Below are 10,000 nucleotides of genomic sequence, written 5' to 3'. Positions count from 1 at the left end.
AAAAAAAAGGAAACTCAGATGGAGGGGGACGAAAAGTAGTCAATAATAATTATTTTCAGAACACGTTTACACATAACTAGTAACTGAATGATAAAAAAAAACATAGATCACACATGTACATGAAATTTAAACGAACATTAAATTCATGTCTCATTTATTACCAGTCAGTGTTATCGACAGCATCTCCAAATCCTGGAGTATCCACGACAGTCAATCTCAGCCTCACTCCTCCCTCTTTCATCTCAACAGTTGAAGGCTTCACCTGAATTTGCAAAAACACTCAGTAAATTTAAGGTAATTGTAGTTGCCTGGTAACAGCTGAAAGGAAAACTGAAAAATCAGAGACCTACAGAAGGCAGGATTTGAACCTATGACCTTTGAATCACTGGAGAGAATAATGTGCACAGAGCTTCTCCATGCACGACCTTTCGATTACTGCATGAACTACAGTGTATCATTGACACAATAATAAATAATGATTTATTTATTTCTAGTGTGCCTGTTCCATAAGATGATCAAAAGTCTTTAATATGGCCCTTATTGAGTGCAGCTCAATAATTATAATGGAAGTGCACTCCATAGTTTGGGTGCTGCAGAACTTTTAAAGGGGTTTAGTCACTAAACTAAGTTCAGGTGTTCATAATCTTATGCTAGACTGCTTTGCTTGAAAATGTTAAACAGTGGCACATTTAATTTCCATTCATGCACTGAGGGTATACAAGATGGTTTATAGCTCTGTTCATTAACATAGGTTTTTCATTGAAGTGACACTCACAGCAACTGTCTTTTTCAGTCTTTCCTCCGAACTGGGATAAGCAGCTGGGGTGTAGATATCTGTTAGAAACAGCGAGTTGAGAAGTGTTGATTTACCTAGACCACTTTCACCTTTAAAAAAAAAAAAAGAGCAAGAAGGAAACTTACTAACAGTAACAAAGACAGAATGTGATAAGGAGCAATTTAACAAAAAACCAGGTACAACCAATTTTTTTAAACTCAAACCTTGAAGAATGACAGAAATGTAATATTGTGATAGACTACAAAATTTATCATTTAAAATAGATCTAACCAAGCTTTGAGCAACCTGGGTCAGTCACAATGCCAAGCAAACAACATTGACACTTGGGGAGCTCGAGAGAGAGCAGTGATGCCATACAACACTGGTACTGATATTGGTGTCAGGTCAGCGGTTGGAAAGTAAAGAGGAGTTCTTTCTTGCTCTGTAAATTTGTAGACTTTTTTCCCATTTGTTTACAATCTGTGTTTAAGTGTTTGAAGTTTCTAATAACTTGGGGGACGAGCCCCTTACGAAGAAATTGCTTGAAGATGTCCTTGATGCAAAATTATTGCCCTTAAACACTAAAATCGATCAGTTATCTGACAAGAGGGCCGAATTTCAACAGTTTTCATTATCAAATAAATTTTCTCTTTGAATGTGACAATGTGCCTTCTTTCTTTATGATTTATTTGCTGCATTAAGGACTAAGTGTAAGTTATGGTTTTAGATAGGTAGGTAGATAGTTTGGTAGCCGATTGTACAGTACTGTAGTTTTGTTCTGTTGTGTGTGTTATACTTGTGTGTCCAACCTGTCTTTCAAATTAGACTTTTTCACTTTGGCTTCCTTCTTTCATTAGCTTTCACAGTTATTAAGGTAGCCATTAATCTTTTTATAATTTAATTTTCTTCATTACAAATTTGTTCTGTTAGGGAAAAGGGTAATAAAGTTGTTGTTATTGTGTTAACTGTATGAAAACTTTTCTTCCTAAGGTATTGTTCTTCAGAATCCACTGTTACCTTTTTGTCTGTGTGTTCAGTAAGGCCCCCTAATTTATTTCCCACTCTTCCACCTCGAATAGTTTTCTTTGCAAAGATAAATCCCTTCACCTATAGCACACATTTTGCTCTTTTCACTTTGAAATTTCCCTTTTAATACACAGCAAAACATAACAAAACCAGGAGACCTTTTTCCATCATCAAGTTATTTAGAGGTATAGGGTAGATCCCTCAGCAGATGACCTCACAAACTTGTTCTGAGATGCCAACATTTGCAAAAATGCCAACTAAAATAATAATTAATACATTTTATTTTTCAATTTTCAACCTTTAAGTGCCCGTAACTTACTCCATTTACTTATAGACCATTTACCTATAGACTCTATAGCAAACACGTTTCACTTTTTTCAATTTGAAATTCAAAAAATTAAAACCTAACAGAACCAGGAGACCAAGCTAGTTACAAGTAGAGGCGTGCTAGGTGTATCGCTGAGAGGATAATACCGGTAATAATAATTATTATCACAAACTATTTCAATTGGTAAAATTAATTTCAACTGCAATGCAAAGAAGTTTATGACAGCCTTTCAGGGATAGACCCACTGTGACAGCACTCCCTCTCTTTCGGCCATGGGTCAAAGCATAATATCTATCTATATCACCATTCTATATGTTCCAGCACTTTGCAAAGTCCCTTTTTGACTTATGGCTGTTTCTGCTTAGGTGGCCTCATACGCGTAAGTATTAAATCTTTTAGAGACATCACTGCCAAGCCGGCCACTTCTGCTGGAGAGAACAGGACAGCCACAACACTGAGGACTTCATCCCCTATTTTTTTGAATAGTGTGTGGGTTTTTTAACGTCCCACAGGGAACTTACGAACATAAAAGATATTTGTGAGACAGGGCCAATCATTTATAGTCCTTCTCTGAGAACACTTAAAAGTCTTCTCATTCACTTTTCCTCAGTTATTTTAAGATCTTGAGTGTTGATCCGGCCAGGGTTTGAACCCTCAACCTCCCGAATGACAGCCCGATGCTCAACCAACTGAGCCACCGGTACGCGGCTAAGTCTCTGAAAAGACTGGGAGTTCACATAGATGTATGTTTTAGCCAACATTTGAGAAAACTCGCAATCAAGACAAGTAGATTTCATGCTTGGAGGAGCAACTTTTCAGACCACTTAGCCAATACTCCTGCCCTCAATTAGTCAATAATTTGAAGTATTTAAAAAATTATATGTCTGGAGTGAGGAGACAAAAAAAGTTACAATATTTTTCTGCTTGTAACTACAAAAATAATTATTTAATAAACCTAGGCAAGGGAAGGAAGCACTCCAGGTGCCTAAGTGGGCCAAGAACTTGGCTTGCCCAATGGGCAAGTTAACTTCTTCCTAGGCCTGGTAATAACCCTTCAAGTTGACTTTTGCCAAATAAAAAGAATTTTGAGGTAAAAGGCTGTTCAAATCGGGAGGCAATATCTAAAGAATCTACAGGCTGCATTTTGGCAATGTCCATCAGAACAATGTATAAATTTACAGCAAAACTAATATCAATGTCAAATATAATTTCCAGTTTGCTGCATTACATGTACGTACAATAGCATCCTACATCTACATGTAGTAATAAAAGGACAGAAATTGCCTTACACCAATATAAATCATAAATCTCTTTCAGAGAATATTGCTTGTATTTCACTTTGTACAAAGAATGTAAGTTATTTTTATCTCAATATTTTAAAAATATTATTGTGAGCTTTGAAGAAAGAGGGTCATGAAGGGAAGAGGGGAGGAGGAGAGGGGGGGAGGGGGCACTCCTACTAAAATCCCAGCGGGAGTTATGATAGGCAAAATATAATTTTAGAGCATGGATATGTTGTATGAAGCAGTTAATAATAAGTCTCAAAATGAAACTTGAGATCATAAAGACAGTGTGAGGTACAATATACTGCATGGGATTCATTCCCAAAGTGTCCACTGAAAGAGGCCTGCTATCACCTGGCACATACATGTAGAAGCATTCTGACCAGTGTAGTCTCCCATTTCTCTGCCCTCTTCACTAGACTCACAACAATCACTGGGGTGAAGATCTTGCAAATCAGTAGGGACCTTTCAGTTCCTGTCCCTGACACATTTACCAGTAATGGCACCTTGTCCAATACCTTATCTGAGGTTCTTCTTTTTGCATGAGTCAGTGACAGTGGGTTCAATTTGTGCTAGTCAAGCCGTATTAGATGTAGGGATGTGGTGGGTAGGGGGCTTTGAGGTTCAAAAATACGTCTGTTGGCATCAGGAAGGTCCTCACTCTCATATGGAAGTGACAAGGAATGCAAGAAGACCACATGAAATATTTGATATCAGGAATTTTGAGCAGAACTAATACGTGACAACCTCTGACAATTTACGGCAAATCCCATTCTCGCCAAGGACTCATTCCCATTAACAAAATCCCAGTCCCAGTAATTGAATCTCATTTTCCCACCAAAAAATCAGGTCAATCCCAGCTCCCATTTTACCCCTTCAAGAAAAATATGTTAATATTTAAGCTTAAGAAAAATCTTTAAATTAAGAAGTTCATTGAGCTTGCTGCCAAAAGAAGATCACAAAAAACAAGGAATTTTGTTACCTGCAATAGGATGAGACAATAGAATGGCAGATTACAACAAACAATTTATTATAATTGCAAAAACAGGCCAGAGTGGTGAATCAAAAAGAAATTAAAAAAGGTTGTACAAAACAGGCAGAATGTTTAGAAAACTGCAAATTGTTTTGGATATGGCCAACTTTAATTTCCTTGCACTGGAAAAATGAAAGGAGAAATAATTTTGAAATGAGAAAATTTAAACAATTGCAAATAAAATACCTAAAGCTGGTTTAATTTGTGTTTACTCAGACGCCCTGACACAAACGTCTCAAGTGTTTCTCTTCAAAGAAATGCAACTCTTAACAAAGGAAAATATTTTGAGAAGCGAAATTAGATCTAGATGCACCCTTGGTTCAAAGGAGAATTCAAATATTTTGAAACTCCATGGTCCTGTGTAATTCATCCTGATCCACTCCTCTTTTTTTCAGAGTTAATAATTAAACTTGCTTCTTTCAACAAACCGTGTGGGTGACTACACCTGCATGTGGTACAATTAATCAATTTGGAGGCAAACGTTGGGATCTGGCTTGGCGTCATTTTGAAAGTGTGATCGACTCCTAATTTGCGTGGTAGAAAATTGCAAGCTTGCCAGTTCTTCTATGAAACATAAATATCAAGAGCCGATTAAATGCGCAGGAAACTGTGAAATATTGATTAGAGTGACCTCTGGTTATCAAAGAAGCAAGTACAACACGCAAAATGCAGCGGTAAAATAAATTGATAAATTTGTCAACAGGTCTCACTGCAATACAAACACTTCTTCATGGATGTGAGGTTTTTAAATATCCAGACAAACAAAGTTATCTGCATTCAATCGCATGCAATATTATCATTCGAAAATGAAAAACCCCAGCTCTGAACAAAAATTTACTTCAACACCGATTAGCATTGATCTGTAATTTAAGCCAACATGTCAGATCTCAATTCGTCTTTACATGAATAAACTAACGTGAGTTGGCCGGTCAAGGCGCCAACCGGAAGACAAGTTAAATTTTAGCTTACAACAAAACAAAAATATACGTATTGCATAAGCGTGAAATGACCAGTTATAACTTCACTTTTGAAGGCGGGGTGAAGCTTATATTGACGAACAAGCAAGTAAATGAAACTTATACAGGGATTATGGCAATCTCCCATCGATCGTTCATTCATAATACACTTTAAATAGGAAATACCTAAAGCAGTTTTGACAAAGCCGCGATTTAAATCCACAATAAACGAGATGAAATACGTGCCACGCGCTTCAATCAGCTTCAACAGAAGGGGAAATCGTTCGCTGACAGAAGGAAATAGTCTTCCATTCCACGCTTGAGAATTCACAAAGAGTACGTTATGAAGTTAGCCAAGTTTTACTCTTTGTTAGAAAATAAATAAAAGTTGGTATTTTTTCAAAAACATCCCCAATTTACTCCAACTTGAGTATGCCTGACAAGTTTCGATTTTAAAGACCGGTTAAAATGAAATGCCCGCAACAACAATATGTTTTGTTGAAGACATTTCTCTTCCGCTCAAATTAATGCGAGTAGCTAGGGCTAGGAATGATGCGACTTACCTACGACCATAACGGTGAATTCAAATCCTTTCTTGACACTTTTGCGAAATACTTGATTTGGAAGATTCGCAAATCCAACATAGCCCTCCATTCCTTTTGCACTCTGTAAAACAGAACGAGGAAACAAAAACGGTCTAACAAAACAGCACACAAGAGAAATCGGCACGATGGGTAACAAATGCATGCACTTACCGCTTTGGACGGAGATTTTTTTATTGCAGCCATTGTATCGACACGGAGTTCATTCGTCAGGGATAGAAGGCAAAAGAAAGTTTACATTAGTGCATGAGGAACCGAAACGTTTTAAATTAATGATGGAAGAATGTTCACCACTATCTGGTGAGCTGTGGTACTCCCCCAAGCCAGACACAATCCCAAACAGGCAAAAGTTTCCCGCACAACCGAAAACTCTTCGACCGAATCAAGCCACAAAACACCCACAATGCCAAATATAGTACAACTCTTCACTGCGAAATACGAATAAATTACCAACCCATCGTTAAGGAGGAATATTCCGTTCAAATGCACTTTCCAAGACGAACACAAAAAAACACGCCTTTCAAATCGTTCTGTGTTATTTCATTTCATAACTCGCGTGTGACATTACGCATGCGCACATGCATTAATGAAACCGGAAGTGAATTTCTCCTGTCACACAACAATAGACAATGTACAGCCCATGCACACGAAAAAGCGAGTTTTTCTTTTTCCTTTCTTTTTCATGAGCCTCCCTTTACGTTTACCTTCTCAACATGGAAAAGTGCTTAACAATACGAAGCTCGTATCGCCACTTGTTGATTGTTGATGCAAAACCTCCAATGACAGGTGTTTGTAGGAAAACTTGGAAAAACATCTGCTCAAAATTTGAATCCTTTCATCAATTACATGGATTCAGTACTCCAAGGTTTGAATAATAAGGTTGTAAATAATGTAGGACTCCCACCAACAAAGCTTCATTTCTGAGAAAAGAAATACTTCAACATCACCGCGAGGGACTCGGAGAATTGTTATTATGATTATGCCACCCGATCTTCAAACAGTTGTGTGTAATTGAAAAGCGGGGCTTCACCACAAACTGAATTATCTCAATAAACTTTATTCAAGTTGGAAATACTCATGTCTTTGAACGAAATGTAGCCGTAATCGCCCTCGACTTATCACTTGCCGATTAATCCTTGATTTTGCTTGTCCGTAAATTCTCCGTTTTCAGTACGTCACTTCAGCAATTGCTGCCTCATTGGCCCGCGTAGCTTCAGAAACGCTCTCTATCTAACGCTAATCTTACAGCTTCTGTTATTGGCTCATCAAAAGATCCTGAATATCTTTTTGTTCTTCTTGCCGTTCATCGCTTTCCCTCTATTATGTAAACTACAACTGAATAAACAGCGAGGCGAGTGCATGAAAAGGTTATTAACAGACTTTTTAGTAAGAATAGCACGATGTTCAGTAGCCCACTCCTTTTCAGATGACCAAAATGAGTTAGCTTTTGTCTTCTCACAAAGTTCTCTGGCCATGTCTTATTTACTTCACCGTTCAGTAGTCTCTCCACAAAATCTTTAGAGTTTTCCTAGGACAATTCGTTTATCCGTTACAGTAATATCAATAATAATCCCTTTATTAAGGTCAAGTGAAGTCGCAAGCTTGTCCAGTCGAGCACAACTACCGGTACCTTACTCAGGCCCGTAGCTGGAGTATTTCAAGGGGGATTCGTATCCATTTGTCTGGCGAAAACCGTTTAGCTTAGGGTGGGGGTAGGGAAGAAAAAGCGCTTTTAATCAAACGTCAGTTTGGATCGCTCTAGTATTGTAAGTCCCTTAATTCCCTACTATCAAGAGAAAATGAGGGGACAGAGAGGGAGGCTCAAGGCGTTGGCCGGGATATGTTATGTCCACGAAAGTTATTTTTAGACGAGCGGAAGTCTTTGTTCTAGGGGAAGTCTGTCTTCCGAGACGTTCGCATGCAGTCTTGCTTCGCTCTCAGGTTCTTAGTGAAAAGAGAAAATGATGGAGCACGTGGAAGGCTGATGAATATATATTTTCTTTCAAACATCGGACCGAGGTTGGCCTGCATGCGGACGTCTCGGAAGACTTCCGCTCGTCTAAAAATAACTTTCGTGGACATGACATATCCCAAGGGCTGGACCGGGAGCCTCCTTCTCTGTCCCCTCATTTTCTCTTGCTACTATACAATAAGCTAGTGCAATTATTGGTATAACACTAACAGTCCGTATCACAACAAGGGGCCACAGTAACATTAAGTGTCACAGCAAATTTGATAGCTGTACCATTTGCGGATGCATGGTAGCAAAAAGCTCCACCACTTCTTCAAGGTCTATTTGCATGTCGTAATGGGTATGCATAAGTGCAAGTGACTCTAATCTGTTCTCGCTCATCGTGCATCGCATATAGGTGTTTAACCTTCGCATCGCGCTGAAGGACCTTTCGCACTCGCAGCTAGTTACGGGCAAAGTGGATAGTATTTTGAGCCGCAGAGTGAATACGTTGGGAAATTCGTCGTCGTCGCACTGCTTCAGGGCTGTGGTACACGAGCCCGGGAGCTCTTCCTCCTCTACATACTTGATTCTCCACCGCCGAAATTCTGCCGGGAAGAGCTGTGGAGATGGAAGATCGTCCTTGTACATATCAACGACCCCTTGTAACTCTTGCGACTTCGTTTGATTCTCGTTCATTACAGAGGGAACCAAAGCAAGCAGCCTTGAGGCTTGGACGGTGACGGCATCGAAGCGCTCTCCTAGCTGCAAAATGATGTGGTCAAGAAATGGAGCAGCCACGTTGATCCGATAATACTCCTTTGCTGTTGGAGCTGGAGCGTTGGCGCGATGACGTTGCCTGCCAGCAACTCTGGGAGCTGTTGGCGCCACTCCCACCTTAGCTGCCATTGCCATTGCCTTCTCATACGCATCATCATACATCTCGTCCATATCGGCGCGCATGTCCTGGTACGACTTGAGCACACTCGAAACCATCGTGAAAGCCTTGAAAATGTCATTGCTCTTCCGTTGCAACTTCGTTGTTAGAGCACTCATGTGCGACAGGTAGAGGTATCCAATGACAAAAGTCACGACAAATTCAAAGTTCGTAATGGCTTGTAGTAGTCCAGAGGCATCCCTCTTAGTGGCTGTGTTCCAGCATCCATAGAACTGGGCTGCACAGTCGTCGTGGTGTAGATTATGTGCCATGACTTCCAAAACATACACGACATACTCGAAGGATTCATAAAAATGCTCGTACGCTTCAGACATCTTTTCCGGCATCTGGTCGTACAAAGAGTTATAAGAGGCTTTTTCCGAAAACATAACAGTGAAAACAACAAATACTTTATTTTGAATAGGCTAGCGCAAACGCAATCCTGACAATCCAAGAGTCGGCGTTCGGTTAGGTCGGCAACAATAAAAAAAAAAATTTGGGCCTCAAGGGGGGTTCTTTCGAATCCCTCGAACCCCCCCCCCCTTATATTTATATGCTTGCTGGATCATGCATATGAAGTGCTGTTAGCAAATATCAAAATGGAACGCAAAAGGTGGCCAGAAAAGCTCATAATATGGGGAGGTCTGGAAGCCAGTATGATGTCATGGTAACAGAACTGTTAAGCTCATATTGTGGAGACTTACTGCATAAAATCAAAAATTTCTGATACAAATTGGCTGAGATATCTCTTTTCATCATATTGGAACAAAATTTGGTTGAGTGTATGACGTCATCACTTGCCTAATTTACATATTTTAAAAACTCGAATATCTCTGGAACGAAAAGAGATATTTGAAAAACGTAAACAGCATTTTTCTTCTCACGCAGACTACTTGTTTATGTTTCAAAATGGCTTAGATAGGAAAGATGCGATTTTCGTCATGGTACCACTTCAAATAGTAGTAAATATTTTCATAAGTAAATATTTTAATTCATAAGTAAGTACTACTTATTTATTCGTAATAAGTAATTAAATAAGCAGTAAATATTTTCATAAGTAAATAATGTAATTCATAAGTAAGTACTACTTAATTTATTCGTAGTTTTAG

The 10,000-nt window shown here is 39.0% G+C and overlaps 2 protein-coding genes across 5 annotated transcripts in view; both read right to left on the bottom strand.

Moving 5' to 3' along the window:
• LOC138021699 (septin-7-like) overlaps nt 1-6,564 on the bottom strand; it is a 20,365-nt gene extending 13,801 nt beyond the window's left edge. For 2 of the 4 annotated variants that reach the window (XM_068868661.1, XM_068868660.1), the window contains exons 1-4: nt 6,454-6,564; nt 5,965-6,067; nt 776-885; nt 162-262 (exon numbers count right to left, since the gene is read on the bottom strand). In XM_068868661.1, the coding sequence (XP_068724762.1) occupies nt 162-262; nt 776-885; nt 5,965-6,055 (302 nt within the window). In that variant the 5' untranslated portion in view covers nt 6,056-6,067; nt 6,454-6,564. Of the gene's footprint in view, nt 1-161; nt 263-775; nt 886-5,964; nt 6,068-6,156; nt 6,413-6,453 lie in introns of those variants that run through there. The other 2 variants (XM_068868659.1, XM_068868658.1) reach the window with 1 other exon arrangement.
• A 1,660-nt stretch (nt 6,565-8,224) lies between these two features.
• LOC138021078 (52 kDa repressor of the inhibitor of the protein kinase-like) lies at nt 8,225-9,216 on the bottom strand. The gene has a single exon (XM_068867950.1). The coding sequence runs from the start codon at nt 9,161-9,163 to the stop codon at nt 8,225-8,227; it is 939 nt and encodes a 312-aa protein (XP_068724051.1). The 5' UTR covers nt 9,164-9,216.
• Between the last annotated feature and the right edge of the window lie 784 nt (nt 9,217-10,000).

The sequence above is a fragment of the Montipora capricornis genome, chromosome 10 (assembly GCF_036669925.1).
Source record: "Montipora capricornis isolate CH-2021 chromosome 10, ASM3666992v2, whole genome shotgun sequence".
NCBI lineage: Eukaryota > Metazoa > Cnidaria > Anthozoa > Scleractinia > Acroporidae > Montipora > Montipora capricornis.
The sequence above is the reverse complement of the archived record's forward strand: the minus strand, read 5'-3'. Positions and strand labels throughout refer to the sequence as shown.